This window comes from Silurus meridionalis, chromosome 25 (assembly GCF_014805685.1).
Source record: "Silurus meridionalis isolate SWU-2019-XX chromosome 25, ASM1480568v1, whole genome shotgun sequence".
Classification (NCBI taxonomy): Eukaryota; Metazoa; Chordata; class Actinopteri; order Siluriformes; family Siluridae; genus Silurus; species Silurus meridionalis.
In genome coordinates this window covers 7,436,970-7,453,793 of record NC_060908.1, presented here as the reverse complement: position 1 = coordinate 7,453,793, position 16,824 = coordinate 7,436,970, and the positions used below count along the sequence as shown (strand labels likewise).

At 38.8% G+C, this 16,824-nt stretch overlaps 1 protein-coding gene across 1 annotated transcript in view; it reads left to right on the top strand.

Annotated features, from left to right (window-relative positions):
- The window catches only part of atp2a3 (ATPase sarcoplasmic/endoplasmic reticulum Ca2+ transporting 3), a 77,731-nt gene extending 61,856 nt beyond the window's left edge, over window positions 1-15,875 (top strand). The window contains exons 12-21 of the mRNA XM_046838696.1: window positions 1,050-1,166; window positions 2,346-2,564; window positions 2,837-3,172; window positions 4,399-4,619; window positions 5,318-5,520; window positions 6,219-6,304; window positions 7,240-7,373; window positions 7,482-7,599; window positions 7,749-7,866; window positions 12,211-15,875. Of these exons, the coding sequence (XP_046694652.1) occupies window positions 1,050-1,166; window positions 2,346-2,564; window positions 2,837-3,172; window positions 4,399-4,619; window positions 5,318-5,520; window positions 6,219-6,304; window positions 7,240-7,373; window positions 7,482-7,599; window positions 7,749-7,866; window positions 12,211-12,257 (1,599 nt within the window). The 3' untranslated portion in view covers window positions 12,258-15,875. The remainder of the gene's footprint in view (window positions 1-1,049; window positions 1,167-2,345; window positions 2,565-2,836; window positions 3,173-4,398; window positions 4,620-5,317; window positions 5,521-6,218; window positions 6,305-7,239; window positions 7,374-7,481; window positions 7,600-7,748; window positions 7,867-12,210) is intronic.
- Window positions 15,876-16,824: the final 949 nt, after the last annotated feature.

Sequence of the window (16,824 nt, the reverse complement as noted above, 5' to 3'; positions counted from 1 at the left end):
CTCGGTGAGATTACGAAACTCTGTTTTATGATTAGAAAGTGGTTAGCAACCAAAGAAGGGATTGTATCTGGAGGTCTTTGTGAAAGAAAAAACTTTAACTTTTATTTTTCACTGTTTGAAGTGCAAAAAATATTTTTGGCCAACTTTTTCTTCTTTTTTTTTTTTTTTTACACATACAAATGTTTGTGATCACCTGTCCATAAAACGTCTATCTGCTTTTTGAACATCCTATTCCACATTTAGTTCCTATTTATTGTTATAATAACCTCTATTTTTTCTGGAAATGTGTTTAAAGTAAAGTCAGGTATTGATGTAGGATGAGGAGCCAGTTAATCCCAGTGTTCAGTAGCTCTATAGCAGGCCACTCAAGATCTTTCACTCCAGCCCATGTAAAGCATATCTTCATGGAGCTCGTGAAGGTAAAATCTAATGCTACCATACCCTAAGATATCCTGGTTTTCATGGCAACAGTTTGGGAACGAGATATGGCTGGAAAAGTTTGATGTCCTGATACTTTTGTCCATATAGTGTATTTATATATTATAATAGAAATGAAATATTTGTGGTTAAAACTTTATCAGTCAGTTTCCTTGGGTTTAAATAGCAAGTTATTGATAGTGGACTAAAAATATATATTTAAAGCATTTTAATGCTAATTGATTCAATAAATACAAATATTATTTATTTATTTATTTATTTATTTTGCAGTTGTTGAATATTTTGCATATGTTACCCAGTAAGCAAGCAAGCATTACATCATGTTTAAGCCATGTAGGTTTAATAAGACTGCTGCAGGATGATATTGAGCCTGTCATTGACAGCTCTTTTCATCTGTATGCGTGTGTGCCAAAACCTCAGCACCTGGGGTTGACAGGTGGTCACAAACGAGCTCGTCTGCACACCACCCCTAAAGAACAGCTGAGAAAGACAGCAGCCACACACACACACACACACACACACACACACACACACAGACACACACACACACACACACACACACAGACACAGGTGACTGTTCTTTTAACTTTCAACTCTTTTGACTTGCTCAGGTAATCAGGAGGCTAATGAATAAGGAGTTCACCCTGGAGTTTTCTCGGGACAGGAAGTCTATGTCCGTGTACTGCACGCCCACTAAAGCCGGCTCCCCGAGCAGGATGTTTGTTAAGGTACAAACCCTAATCAACTCCAAACCAGCTGGTCCACCTCACTCGCAATGTTGTTTACTGCATTCAGCGTCTCCAGATTGTACTGATAGCAATAAGTCAGGGGATCAGCCTGCAGTGATGCAAGAACCAAGTGTTCCTTCAGCCATCAATGTCCAGGAGAATAATGTCCCTCTGGTGAAAGGGACGATGTATATCCCTTATCCCCTGCTCTTCCCCGTCAATTACATTGGCACTAGTCATAGTTATCTGTGAGCTCATGTATGAGGAAGATGGCAGGACAGTGCTTTTCTCAGAGCAGGTTTTTTTTGTCTTCCTGGATGTTGTTGGTCGTGTAATAGAGGAGAGCTGGGCAGTAAGTGTTCAAACACAAATAGCTGAATTGGGGAGAAAATTAGGGAAATACTGATGAATAAGTAAACAAGCAAAAGTCATGACTTTTCTCCAGTATTAACAAAAAAAAGTTTCTAAAAGTTTATTTTAAAATTGAAATGTGTTTAAACACAGTATTCTAGCGTGCAGTACAAAAAAAAAACAATTATTTATTTATATTTATATTTATATATATATATATATATATATATATATATATATATATATATATATATATATATATATATATATATATATACAGTAATAAAGGATATGTTGCTCTATTGCTTGATGTATGTAAAAGTTTTGTCTAATAATCCTGTTGATTTAATGTGTTAATATTAAAAGCTGTACTAAAGCAGTTACAATATGATGGCACTAATATACACTGGATGTAGTCAAGGTTACCAATATCACAGTGCTGACGATTAGACGAGCAAAGACTATTTATAATATGTATTACAACCTTCCGGGTTGAGTAACTCTAATTTTGAAGTGCTCATCAAAGCAATAATGCTTAATATTGTATGTAATATTTTCATTTTCGATAAAGGAGTTCAAAATCAGTAATATGTTTTTATACGGTATTTACAGTGCATAAATATTAACCAGCCTTCAGGATCTCCATTTCCTTATAATATATAATGAAGTGGTCAGTCTTGTTCCAAAACATTCACACTGTATTTTACCAAACGTTTATTCTTCCTATGTTTGGATTCATTTTAAGGCATTTTATTTATTTCGTTTACATGACCTGGTGTACTTCCATACCATGGAGTTGTGTCTTAATTTTTATTTATTTTTTTGTAGGGAGCTCCGGAGAGCGTGATTGAGCGTTGCACACATGTAAGGGTGGGCACTGAGAAGGTGCCGATGACCGTGCCTGTGAAGGAAGGGCTTATGGCGACGATCAGAGAGTGGGGTAGTGGCAAGGACACACTGCGCTGTCTGGCACTAGCCACGCGGGACACACCCATTCGCAAGGAGCAGATGGACCTGGAGAACTCTGCCAAGTTCTCAGAGTATGAGGTAAGGGAACGAGAAAGTGTTTGTACATGTGTGTGTGAAATTGTAAAAGTGTTTTCCTGTTATTTCACACCTGCATAAAATAAAGCCTTTCATTACTTTTTCTTTTTCTTTTTTATTTAATTTTTTGATAGAATGTACTAAAGTTGCATTAATGTTTTAGATCTTATTTTTTTTTTAAGAATAGTAATAAATAAATGAATAAATAAATGAATGAATAAATATTGTATGAGTGCTTGATTTTGAGTTTTTGTTCTATATGTGTGGTCGTCTAGTCGAACCTAACCTTCGTCGGCTGCGTGGGCATGCTGGACCCACCTAGAAAAGAGGTGATCGGTTCCATAAAACTGTGCAGTGAGGCCGGCATCCGTGTCATCATGATCACGGGAGACAACAAGGGCACGGCGGTGGCCATCTGCAGGCGCATCGGGATCTTTTCGGAAAATGAGGAAGTGGAGGGCAAGGCGTATACAGGCCGTGAGTTTGACGACCTCCCCCTCGAGGAACAGCGGGAGGCCGTGAAACGTGCACGCTGCTTCGCTCGAGTCGAGCCCGCGCACAAGTCCAAGATCGTGGCTTACCTGCAGTCCTTTGATGAGATTACAGCCATGGTGAGAGAGAGACTTCACCTGTGCCAGTGTGCTGTACTGAGAGCTGTTAGAGCTTGTACAGTATAGAATTGCGTGTGAACTGTTGATCTGATAGCAAGCAGTTACAATAATTTGGCAGCAAATCAGTTACGGATCACCAGTGACCAAGTGAATTAGCTGAGTAAGTAAGTACGTACGTAAGTAGGAAAGTGAAAAGAAGGAAAGAAAGAATTATATTGCAATTGCATAGTACAGCTGCACATAAACAAAATGTAGTTTACCATCTGCTAGAAGTGCAAATAGTACTGTCAGGGTCAGGTGCAGAATATGTGTAAATATATGTACAGCAAATACATATAAAGGCTTTGGCAGTGAGAAATATGCAGAAGCTGTTGAACAACGGCAACAAATAAATATAAAGGGTTTTACGCAGTGTAAAAAGCTGTAGAGCAAGTACACTAAGATTATATATGGGGGCGGGGGGCAGGAATGCGTTGACTGGACCATACAAATATGTGTATCTTGTATTAGAGCAGTTTAAATGTGATGCTTTGAGTACAATTCTCTCAGACTGACTGGATGTTGAACATGGCACCTCATGGTAAAGACTCTCTGAGGATTTGAGAATTTGATTTGTTGCTCTACACAAAGGTGCCCCAGGCTATAAGAAGATCAGTAACACCCTGAAACCAAGTTACAGTACAGTGGCCATGGTTTGTATGTATGTTATTGGCTGTGTGTCGAGTTATAAATCTGTACTGTTATACAAGCTACACATTGAGTACTGTAACATTTATCCAAGTTTCATTTCTGTAGTATTTTTCTCTTTAGGAACATAGAATAAAATGGTTGCTGAAATGAGAGGGGTGTACTCACTTTTGTGAGATACTGTAAAAGATACTGTTGATATGTCGAATATAATCTAGGACATGCTATGAATTTACAATTATATACAGTTCTAATTATTCAGAGAAGAGCCGTATTATAGAATCATGTTGAAGAGTAGCTGTTGAAAAGACTAACATGGATTTAGGATTTCGTTGTAATGACAAACACAACATCTCGGCTTTGATTGGATATAGCACTTTAGCACATTTCACTGGGGGAAAAAAACATTAATGACTCTACCCAGGGTTAGATCGGGATCAGGATCATATCTGCATATTGAAAATGTTAGAATCACAGAGTGATTAACCCATAATTAACCTCCTGCTCCTCCTCCTACTGACTTGCTCTATCTTTCTCAGACTGGCGACGGTGTGAACGACGCCCCCGCTCTTAAGAAGGCTGAAATTGGCATTGCCATGGGCTCAGGCACGGCCGTGGCCAAGTCTGCCTCCGAAATGGTGCTCTCCGACGACAATTTTTCAACCATTGTGGCTGCTGTGGAGGAGGGTCGAGCCATTTACAACAACATGAAGCAGTTCATCCGCTACCTTATCTCCTCGAACGTAGGAGAGGTCGTCTGGTGAGTCTTTCCACCCTGACCACTTCACAGTAAATGAATCGAACACTGTTGCATGTAAATTATTTCAGACACAGCAGAAGCACAATCATAATTTCTGTAGGTTTGCAGCATAGAGACGTTTTTACTGTGTAAGATATTTCCACAAATAGACAGATGATTATTTAATAGTTATCGATAAATGCATTTATTTTTGCATTTCTCAGAAAAACACAATACCACACATAAAACTTTATACAAAAGAGGTGGTATCAAAGAGTTTCAAGAGTAGTTTTGTAATACGCCAACAGATGGCAGCACAAGGCTGCACGCACAGTCACAGGGAGCACCGACCTTCATAAGTCAGTGTGCCAAAAGACATCGTCCGGTGTACTTAAGAAGCCATGCAACTGGTGCTATTCTGACAGTGTGTGTTTTCACATATGCGATTTCATCATGACCAGCAAGTTAGAACAAAGGGACAAACATCAAATTCTGCATGGAACGGGGCAAATCTGTGCTTAGAGAATTGGTCTCCAGGGGCCAGTCAATCGCGAGTTTTAAAGGTTTTAAGGCATCTGAGGGAGGACATTTTGGCAAAAGTGACTGGATCTGTGGCGTGCTAGTCTCGAAATTTTTTGATACCACCTCATACGTACATTAAGCACAGTAAATCTATTTTCCTTACATTCACACACCATCATCTCTCTGTTCCCTTTTAGCATCTTCCTGACTGCCATCTTGGGTCTTCCTGAGGCTCTGATCCCTGTGCAGCTGTTGTGGGTGAATCTGGTAACAGACGGTCTGCCTGCCACAGCGTTGGGCTTTAACCCCCCTGACCTGGACATCATGGTGAAGCCTCCTCGCAACCCTAAAGAGCCACTGATCTCTGGCTGGCTCTTCTTCAGATACCTTGCCATCGGAGGTGAGGGATATTGTGGCACACTGATATACTCTTGTAAATAGTGAACTGGCTAGTGAATATTGCACTTGATCATTTAGCTGTTAGTGTCTGGCAACAAATAACATATTAAAGCCAAGAAATTCCTTGCATTTCTCACTATCACTTCTCTTCTTTTTTCTTTTTTCTCCTTTCTTTTTTTTTTTTTTGCTTTTCTTTTCTATTCTTTCTTTTCTTTTATTTTTTTTTCTCATTTTCTTTTCATTTTTTTGTTTGTCTTTGATGTATTGATTAATTTATTAAAGGCCAGGGTTAGACATGTGCTTTCAGCTAATTCATAACATAAGTAGACTTTATTAGACCAAATATTTAGCAAATAATTAGATTTGCTAAATATTAGGTTACACAACATTATAATCCATGGACACTTTGTTTGTGGCTGTGAAATATAAAACCGTGGCCACGGTTTAATGAAAGAGTAAAACATTATTGTATTTGCTGTGATTGAAAAATAGTTTGCACAATGCTGGTGTGCTCAATTTGTCATTATGTTAATCAACTATTGTCATGTTTAAATTGTTCTGATCACCTTTTTTTGCTGTGGAACTTCTGTAAGACATGCAGATCTTATTAGTCCTGCGTATTTTGCTAGTTGTCATTTTTGCTCATTTGATGAAAAAGACTTGCTCCTGTGTTTATAATTTTCTTGTGTTTGTGTTCAGGGTACGTGGGATTGGGAACAGTTAGTGCTGCCACCTGGTGGTATATGTATGATGAAAACGGCCCACAGGTGTCTTTTCAACAGCTGGTGAGTTCCTTTGATAAACTTTGATAAACAAAATAATCAAAGAATTTTCATTAAATTGGGAGCTGGTAGCTCAGTGGTTAACGCTGGATAGGAACTCTGGACTCTGGATCAGAATTTCATGAGCTCAAATCCCAGATCCCCAAAGCTACCACCCCTGGGCCCTTAAGCAAGGCCCCTAACCCTCAACTGCTCAGTTGTAACTGTATTTCCTGTGTCTTACAAATTATGACCGTGTCATATTGGAATAGCAATATTAATTACCACGTCTGCTTTTTTACTTTCTTCACGTCTTGTATAAAGCCTGCCAAAACTCAAACGGAAACGCAAATCTATTTACATTTGAATTTCCAATGACTTGCAAAGCTGTGAATCAAGTGTCAGGGGTGGGACTATATTAATGGGCATGTTTGTATTGGGAAATGAGGCCACTCACAGTCGATGGCCAAGATGGGACAAATTAGATGGTTGACCGACAGTGGATTTTACCGATAGCTAAGTTGTATCATACTTGCCGCTAACCGATTAATCAACCAATAGGTTTTTTATGGATATTGTATTAAAAAAATAAAACACTGTGAAATAAGAACTTTATCCAAAAAACAGTAACAGTATTAAATCATTAAAATGTGCTAAATAAATATAAATATATTATGTGTGCATTCAAACAGAAACAAAAAAATTAACACTCCACATAAAAAACTGTTGCATCCGAATTTAATAATAATAATAATAAAAAAATAACAAACAGCATGTGGTGTCAGTGATTCGCCTCTAGAGGCCGCTTTCATTCTGTAACAATAACAGTGGATTTTCTCAGCCAATACAACATGGAAAAACTACTGGTATAGATATTTGCAGACAAAATGGCTCCCAATTAATTGAGTTAGCATCTGGTGTTAATGTGGCTTTATTGTGTTTCTTGTGTTTCTGTGCAGCGCCACTTCATGCAGTGTACTGAGGAAAATCCCATGTTCGAGGGCATCAGCTGTGAAGTATTTGAGTCACGCTATCCCACCACAATGGCCCTCTCTGTGCTCGTCACTATAGAGATGTTCAATGCACTGAACAGGTAAGGAAACTTGGGAGCAGAGAATTACATGAACCGATTTTAATTACATTTATTCCAATATTTATTTGGACCTACAACACACTAGTTTATGTGTATGCCTTCTTTTAGTCTCTCAGAAAACCAGTCTCTGCTGAGGATGCCTCCATGGGTTAATATCTGGCTTTTGGGAGCCATTTTGCTCTCCCTGTCTCTCCATTTCCTTATACTGTATGTGGAGCCGCTACCAGTAAGTGTGTTCATTCGGTCACCTTGTCTTTCTTACATGTAAAGGGATTGCGGTAGAAACTACCCCAGATTGCTGCTCTTGTTCTAATTTAGCCTGCTGTCCTATTAAAATCCTTTCCTGCTCTGTCCTTCTCTCCCTCTCTCCCTCAGTTGATATTTCAGGTCACTCCTCTCTGCTGCTCCCAGTGGATTGTGGTCCTCAAGATCTCCTTCCCTGTCATGCTTTTGGATGAGGCACTCAAGTACTTCTCCCGACACCATTTAGAAGGTACCGTAGATGCCCAGACAATATGTGTAATCTTCTGACAATCGGTGGTTTATGGTCATTTTACAGTATAACAGCAAGTTAAAGATCATGTATTTTGAATTGTTATATATACTCACTGGCCACATTATTAAATGAAGAATGGGAGTAAAAATGTGATCTTAGTGACGCATTGGTTGTTGGCACTAGGAGAGATGGTATGTTTATTTCAGAAGGTGCTGAGCTCCTGGGATTTTCAGATCAAATATTGGCCAGATTGCTTTGAGATGACTGGAAGTCTGCAGTCAAATCTCAAATTACCACACTGTAAATTTGTCTCAGACGTCCAACACAGATGGGCTACAGTAACATACGACTATATCAGATTTTACGTACATGAATCAAGAACAGGAATCTGAGGCTATAGTGCTCACATTCTCACAGAAATTTGGATAGCTGAAACTGGACCAAGTAACATTTGTCCAATTTTATTTTTACTGTTCAGGCCAAGTGAATCTGTAGCCTCAGATTCCTGTTATTAGCAAACAGCACTGGTCCAATCTGGTTTTTCTTCTAAAGTGTAGCCCACTTGCTTGAAGGTTGGCATGTTGTGCCGAATGTTTTTTTCTGAGTTTGGAAGTGCTCATTTGAGTTACTATAGACTTCCTTTCACCTTAAACTACCCCCTGGTAATCAAATAATGTTACTGAGACTGATGTTAGACAATACCAGAAGACAATGCAGCATCTGAAATTCCTTAGACCCACCTGGCATCTACAACCATACCAATATCAAAGTCGTTGAAATCATATTTTCTTCTTTATTCTTATATATAACTTGTATATGAACTGAGTGTTTGTGTGTTGTGCTGCTGCATCACGATTGGCTGATCAGATAAGCGCATGAGCTACAGAAGGGCATTCAAATGTTCCTATTAAAGTGGCCAGTGATTACAGAAATTGATTTAGCTCAAGCCAAGGCACAAGATGGAAAATGAAGAGCGTGTAATCGACATGTTCTGATTTATTAACAAAATTGTGCCTACGTTTGGATTTATTTGTGCTTTTCTTCTAAAGTCAAATGATCTAATGGTAAATTGAAAGTCTTCGCTGTTGACAAATATTTTCGATTTAAGATTTCTTTAGCACGGGCGTGTTGTAGAAACGTGAATAACTTGAAGTCTCTACTTCATATAAATTACAATTTATCTGTTGAGACGAATTTCCTGTAGACAAAAATCACAAAAGAATAAAACCCAAGACAGTTCATTCATTCAAAAAGTCAAATTACAAGGACTAATGAAGTAATGCATGTGTGTTTTGGTTTTATGACTGTGTTTAATGAAAATGTCAGTGTTCATTTATGTTAAAAGTTGTGAGAACTGTGCACACACCAAAATGATATTTCAGTGCGATTCATCCATGATTCACAATGATTCCTAAATGTCCTAAAAAGCAGCTTCACAGAATTTAATAGATTGCACATATGAATCTTAGTGTCATAAATCAGTCCCTAAAAAGTTTATCCCTAATGAGCGAGCCAGTGGTGAATGTGGAAAGGAAAAAGGTTGGTATAAGGAAAAAACCTTGAGAAGAACCAGATTCCACCAAATGTCCATTCATTATAGTTCCATCATTAGTGAGCCAATAGTTCACTGTTGGAAGCTTGAATGCAAAACTGTTCATGGCAATTTCAGTCTTACGCCTTAGAATCAAACTGTTTATATTAATTATAGTCCAAATCCATCTTCAGAATATTTTATTCTCACCTTCCACAGTAACCTCAGGGAACTTCATCCTCAGCAATTAAAGAAAAGTTACTAATAATTGTAACTTACCATTAAGTTTTTAGATGCACCTAAAAATCCACTCATTAAGACAGATTGGCGAAACCATTTGTATTTACTTCTCAAAGCAAGTCAAGTGTATTCGAGTCTGTAATCATGCTGTATCTCTTCGGAATAGCAAGCTTTTTATGGTAAACGTAGTACTGGCTAACAAAGAATTTATCGTTTTAACCACCTCAAGTGCTTGATTATGCTGTTCCTTTATGTAAAATTGTACTTTTGATTCTTGAGTTTCTATTAGGGCTGCAGCTATTCATTATTTTAGTGATTGGAATAATCGGTAGAATGTTAATCGATTAATCAAGTTATCTGATAAAGTCCTTTTTCTTAATTAAAGAGCGATACTAAATGTAAAAGAGTAAATAAGACAGGTCTCTCAAAATAATTCGTTAGTCATTAGTTTCCTTTTTTTTTTAAAAATTAACGTTTTTATTGCTGAAATTGCATACAAGGATATCTGTGAAAACTAAACCCATTTAACTGCAATATTACATTAAAAATGGCAATACAAATTTATAAATAAAATAAAATAATAAATTAAAAAAACGCACTGGAAGGTGTTTTCTTTATGCTTTCTTTTGAAAAGATCGTAAACTTTGGAAACTGTCGTTTTCTATGAAACGTCTCCTCGCCTCTCGCCGTTTTCTTACCGTTTCTCAGTTTTTCATTCTGCATTGTCTTCTGGGTTGCCGTTTGGAAGCCAAAGAAATTTTGTTCCAATTCCAACTTTATTTTTTTCGCAGTTCCGACTTTATTTGTAAACATCCAACATTTCCGGTGCATCCACCGGTACCCATGTTTTCGGTCTGAAGTTTGAAGCTGTTGGCGTATGAACGAGGCTCGTTCCGTCTCCTCCAGAGCTGATCAATAGACAGAGTTCTCTCCAGGGAGCCGTGGCTCAGTTTGATACCATGTGATCCTACTGATTGTTGCCCATTTCATTTAAATGTTTTAATGTGTAAAACTTTCTGGCACTACAGAGAGGTGACGCTGCCCGATTGTCTGGAAAAATAAAACTCGGAGTTGCCGAAACAAAACTTTTTGTATAATGTGGTGGAAACGGGCTTCCATAGTGTTTACCTGTCCAGAGCGCTTAGTGTTACCGCTTAGAGTTTAGTGGGTGGTGCGTCAGGAATAATGGTCCGTGGGGAAACAACTCTGTGTGTAAATGGACCAAACAAAGCATTTTTGTAATCGAATCAATTGAGATATATATATATATATATATATATATATATATATATATATATATATATATATATATATATATATACACACAGTGGAACCCGGTTATGTCGATGTCCTAGGGGGTCGCCAAAAAGCATCGAGGTAACCGATAATCGAGATAAACGAAAATCAAAATGGTGGCAGTATATTAACGTGCTTAAAATTTCTTTATGTACATGATGTGCGTTAATAAATGAGAATGTGCATGCACGTGTTTTTGAAGGGGTTTTTTACACAACAGCGTTGCCGCGATTTGTTTGATGAAGTCATGCTATAAAAATACATACAGTACATGTTTATCTGTCAGGAATCCACCTGCCACGCCCCCTTCGGCCCCCTTCAGCTTGTCAGGTGCTTTCTCGGCCGCTTTCTCTGAAGCTCCGCTTCAATCGCACACATATGGTGCTCGTTTAGCATCATCACCAGCTCCTATTTAAACTTCCACACTCTCACTGTCCGTTATTGTTGGTATATGTTGGTTCACGGCAGTCGTTGTTATCGCGCATGCGTAACCCGGTACGTGCCTTCCCACTGGCATTCTCTCAACGGCTGCGCTTTTCTTCCCAAAGCGCACCTCGGATCCCCCCCGATCCTGCCAGTGTTCATTCTATGCTTTTGCTGGTCATCCCACGTTCCGCGCCGCCAAGCGCGGCTTTCGCCTCCCGTTCATCATATAACATTTAACAACAAAAGGCATATGTGCACTAACTAACAGCAGAGATTCACCAGTATACAATACAACACCTGTAGCAGCTGTAAGGCTTGATTTTTCCGCCACTTCCGCGAGTTCTTCTGCGGCTGCACCGAGATAACCGACGTTAAATGGCAAATTTTCCCCCCTTGTGCTCGAGATATCAGGGTTCAGCGACATAAAAAAAGTCAACATAACCGATAAAAAATGCTTAGACAAAGCGAGAATTTGGCGGTTCCACTTCAAAAACGTCGACTTAATAGGGTTGTCGAGATAACCGAGGGCGAGATAACCGGGTTCCACTGTGTATATATACATATATATATATATATATATATATATATATATATATATATATATATATATATATATATATATATATATATATATATATATATGCATGCAATTTCCTATTTACTGTCAGTTTGTTTTGTTGTCCTCCAAAACACCCACCCACACAATCTCTCTCTCTCTCTCTCTCTCTCTCTCTCTCTCTCTCTCTCTCTCTCTCTCTGTTGTGTGTGTCTCTCTCACACTCTCTTGCTGTTTGTGTAACGTTCCCTCACCGCATATTTAAACAGTGTTTCTCTTCTGTTTGTTCTAGGTGAAGAGGAGGCGAGATACAGGAAAAGTCGGCAGCTGAAATTCTAGGACGGCTCCAGCACACACACACTCGGACTCACGCACATCCACTCGCTTTTTTCCCTATTCCCCTTTTATGATATATCAGGCAGCACACACACACTCCCGTCTGCCTCTCTTCTCTACATCATCCTACCTGCAGGCCTGGTCACCACTAAATCTATCTGGGCTGAGTGTGTCCGAGTGCGAATGTGTCCAAGTGTGTGTGTGTGTGTGTGTGTGTGTGTGTGTGTGTGTGTGTGTGTTGTGTAACAGCACAAGCATGGCCTTCATAACACAATATTGCGTGATAAAGTTCATTAGGAACTCTGCTTTATTTGGCTTCTTGGCTTCCATGCAGTAGGTTGCAGTAGATTTTAGTGCAATAACTGGAGCTAGAACAGTTACAGCAGAATCAAAAAAAGGTCAGAGTTTAAAGGTCTTGTTGTGTCTTGCGTGTGAAAGTAAGATTTTTGGATCACGTTCAAGTCGCAGACGGACTGTTCATTCCATCACTGGGCCGTGGGATGGGCAGGAAGAGAAAAGCCATCTGTATAGCTCCATGTGTCCGAGTGAGTGTGTGCGTGCACGTGTGTGTGTGTGTGTGTGCGTGTATACAGGGACAGATGCAAGGCCAGTTTAATTGCCTAGTCACCTACAGTCTCCCACCATGTCCATTTTTTTGTTTAAGGTGCATTTTCACCAAGGTTAAACTCCCGCCTTACTGAAGCCTCACTGTTTCTTTTTGATCTGCTATTATAGGGTGAATATGAACAATTCGTGCAGCGTTCAAACTAATTTTTTTGTCATCGGATATTTGCCAGTTTTGTGCCATTTTGGATATAAAATTAGCCCAAGTGATTATGTATAAAAACGTATTTAAAGTCTATTTGCAATTGACCAATAAGTAGCATCCGGGATGGCAAAGCCCCACCTCAAAAGTCCAAAAATGACCTAAATCATGGCTTCCTGAAATAGTTTTCTCCATTGGAGATGCTCTAAACGTTTCTAGAACCCTGAGAGCATCCTTGCATCTGTAAACATTTTAAGTGGGAATGCACCTTGCCTCAAAACTGTTCTGCAGCTTTTTAGATAAAGACTCCCTTCTTTCTGCTTTTCCAGCATTTTACAGACGATCGGCTGCAGGAACTCTACAGCCCTCGGCTGGTGATGTTTACACACGAGCACTTCCGTTTTTTGTGTTTGTTTTTTTTTTTTTAAACTAACCTTGAAATATCCTGATAGACCTATCACCTGTGTTTTCTCGGGAAACCCGCAGAGGGGTCGTTTAACCGCTTCCCACGGCTCTCCGTTCTGCCCCGACGCGAACAGGTTCCCTAACAGGTTCCTTCTCTCGTTTCACCTTTGATCCTTTGTTTAATTTCACAGGAACACTAGTCACCACGAGCTGCTAGCAAACCCATTTCCAAAGAAAACGATCGTTTACTTGGATTCCTGTTTAGCGAGTGAGAGAAAGGATGTCGAGGTGCCAAGGCGTTTTTCAGAACCCAGCGCAGCTTTGTGCAAAATAGAATCTGCAAGAAGCCTCGGCATGCATAAACTGAAGCCTTTTACGCTTGGATACGGATACACACGTGATCAGGAGGAGAGGGTGCCTTTTTGCTTTAAAAACGCATGCGCACACGCGCACACACACACACACACACACACACACACATATGCACGCACAAAGAGAGAGAGAGAAAAACACACAATATCACAGAGCAAGCTGTCTTATGAATGTATGCTCACTTCCTTTTGGATGCGAAATTGCTTTTATTTGTATTTTAATTCTAAAACGGTTTGCTTCGGCTCGTTACCTGTTTTTTTTCTTGTTTTTTTCAAAATTCATTTCATTGCTTAAGAGTCTTTTACCCTTCTGACTGCTTCTCCGGCGTAGCTGTGTGTTATTATTTTTTATTTTTTTATTAGAACGAATATCAGTAATAATAATAATAATGTATTTGACTGAAGAACCCAGGTGGTTTATTTAGCTTGTCCATTATGATGTTCAAGGTGTAATGCTCTCATTATCTGTTGATTATGGGCCAGTGTGTGTGTGCGCGCGCGTGCGTGTGCAGGGATTTAGCCGAGCAGCTACTTCCATTGCCTATGTGCCACTATGTTGACCTTGATAATATAGATATTGGGAGATGTAATGTAATATCTGTCAAAATCTTGATGCACTTCTCATTGTGACAGATGTGCTTATGTGAACCGTAAAGCCTACAGTGTGTCGGCGGTCATTTCCTAACAGCGTCTTCACGGCAGCAGTCTTTTTTTTAGCTCTGTGTGTAATATAACGACGATCATTGCGGTTCGCAACTGCCGCGGCAGAAAAACAAGAATAATCGGCCATCATCTAAGGGGGGGTTTGATTTGCGTTGTACGTCTGTTCGATTCGGAATAATCGGATCGTAGAACTCCAACGCACTGACATAACGGCAATAAGGCCTCGTTCCCACACTGTGGCTACACAAACCACTGGCAGTCCAAGCAACAGAAACCGTGGGCTTGTGCGGCCTTGATAATTACTACTGATCTCTTTCCATCTGTACAGGAGAAAAAAAAGATTGCATGGAACCTTGTTACTGTAATTAATAACCTATACAGTATGTAATATTTAAGTTGGGTTTTTTGTTTATTATTATTATTTTTTAGATAAACTTAACTTACCAGCAGCAACGAAAGAAAGGAATGAATTTTTTTTTTCCTTTTCAAGGATGTGGCATCAGGGGATCTTGTCCTGTTTGTTTATAGCAGATTTTGCTTATTAATAGTTTGCTTTTAAAGGTTGATGGAGATCTTTTACTTACTTATTTTGTGCTTGAAATGTTGTAAAATAAAGTTAAGAATCATGCTAATAATATTTGAGGATTATTTTTTTTTTGAGGGTTTGAAAATAGATACAGATTTTATTTAATTTTCCCCCTAAATCCATTCAGCTCCTGTTCACTTCACCTTCACTTCAGAAAAAGAATTGATTTGTATTTCAGATCAATTGGTACATCTCAAATAAGCTCAAGCAGCGCAACCGAGATACAGAGTTAAATGTAAAGAACCACTTCAGGAAGATGTGTGTGGAGATCAGGAGGCCTGAGCAGGGGCTGATTTGAGATTAGATTCCGGTTTACACAGGCCAATGTTCAATGCTGGGTAATGAAGTTTTTAACGTGTGTAAATTCTGAAGGGCTCGGGGGGGTGGGTGCAGCGGCTCCAGAGGCCCGGGATTGTAATCGTGCATCCGTGTTTGTGTTTGTCAGATGGAATGTAACATCATCTAATTTATTCAGATTTTATTCATTGGTTGATTCTGGCTAATTATTAACACACCAGATGTTCTGCTGTAAATGGTGACAGTTCTGAGCTACTTCTTTGTTTTGGTTTGGTTTTGTTTAGATTTTCCTTTTGGACCTTCTGATCTGCTAAAAGCATCATATAGGTGTCTATGTGCTTACTGATCAATTGTCAAGTTTTCCAAGGTAACCTTGTTTTTCTGTGCACAGCTTCTATTGAGCAGCTTCTGGAGCCTTGTACCCACTACTGAGCATGGAAATTTCTGCATTGCATTGGTAATATTGATTGTGCATACATAATTTTATATATATGAAAAAGACATGGAAATAATAAAGATTATTTATCTTGTTATTTATTGAAGGTGTACGCTTTGTGCTGTGGAGCCTCTTTCTAATGTCAATGTTTTAGAGATCTGAGTTTTGTAATACGATAATATTATTGACCACCAGATGGCAGAGTGGTGCTGTTTTAAATTCAACACACAGTATGTTAGTTATGTACAAAGACTAATAATACATCGAAAGATATCATTTGAGAATTTAACAGCTATTCGAAACCTTTTTCTGTACAGCTTCTTGTGTGATAGGTGACATGCGAGCTGGATGTTAACATGATGGAAGGTAATCATTCATAAACCGAGGTTTACGCAGGTCATAAGCAGCGCTTCGTGAACATACTGTAGTTAAAAACCTGTTTATGGAATTGTCTTTACACTTTTTATTAATTAGAAATGCTATAGTGTTCCACTGTACAGTAACTGCTAGTAAAGAAGATTGCATTTGTAGTAGACATGAGCAGGATTTTCGGTTCTACAGATTTTGCAACATCATATTTTCTGTTCTTTACCTTGTAGTCATCCTAATAATCTTAACAACACTAGACGAATAGGCTCAGGCAAAAACACTCACTACAACTAAACACTAGATGGAGAACCTTGAGAGCAAACACGTTACCTAACTTACAGTTATGTAATAAATAACGCTGCATAATCCAGTACATTGCTTATAGTTTTCTATCAGCCTGATCGAACCATTTTCACAATGGTCATTGTTCCAAAGCAGCTTTGCAGAGATAAAAAGGTGTGTGTGTGTGTGTATATACAGGTGCGTCTCAATACATTTAAAAAAAAGTTGATTTAGTATTTCAATACAAAAGATTCATCACACAGACTGATGTATTTCAAGTGTTTATTTCTTTTCATTTTGATGATTTTGGCTTACAGTTAATGAAATTTCAATATTGGAGACTCACATTTTAATCAGCTCATTAAATCCAAACACCTGCAAAGGTTTCCTGAGCC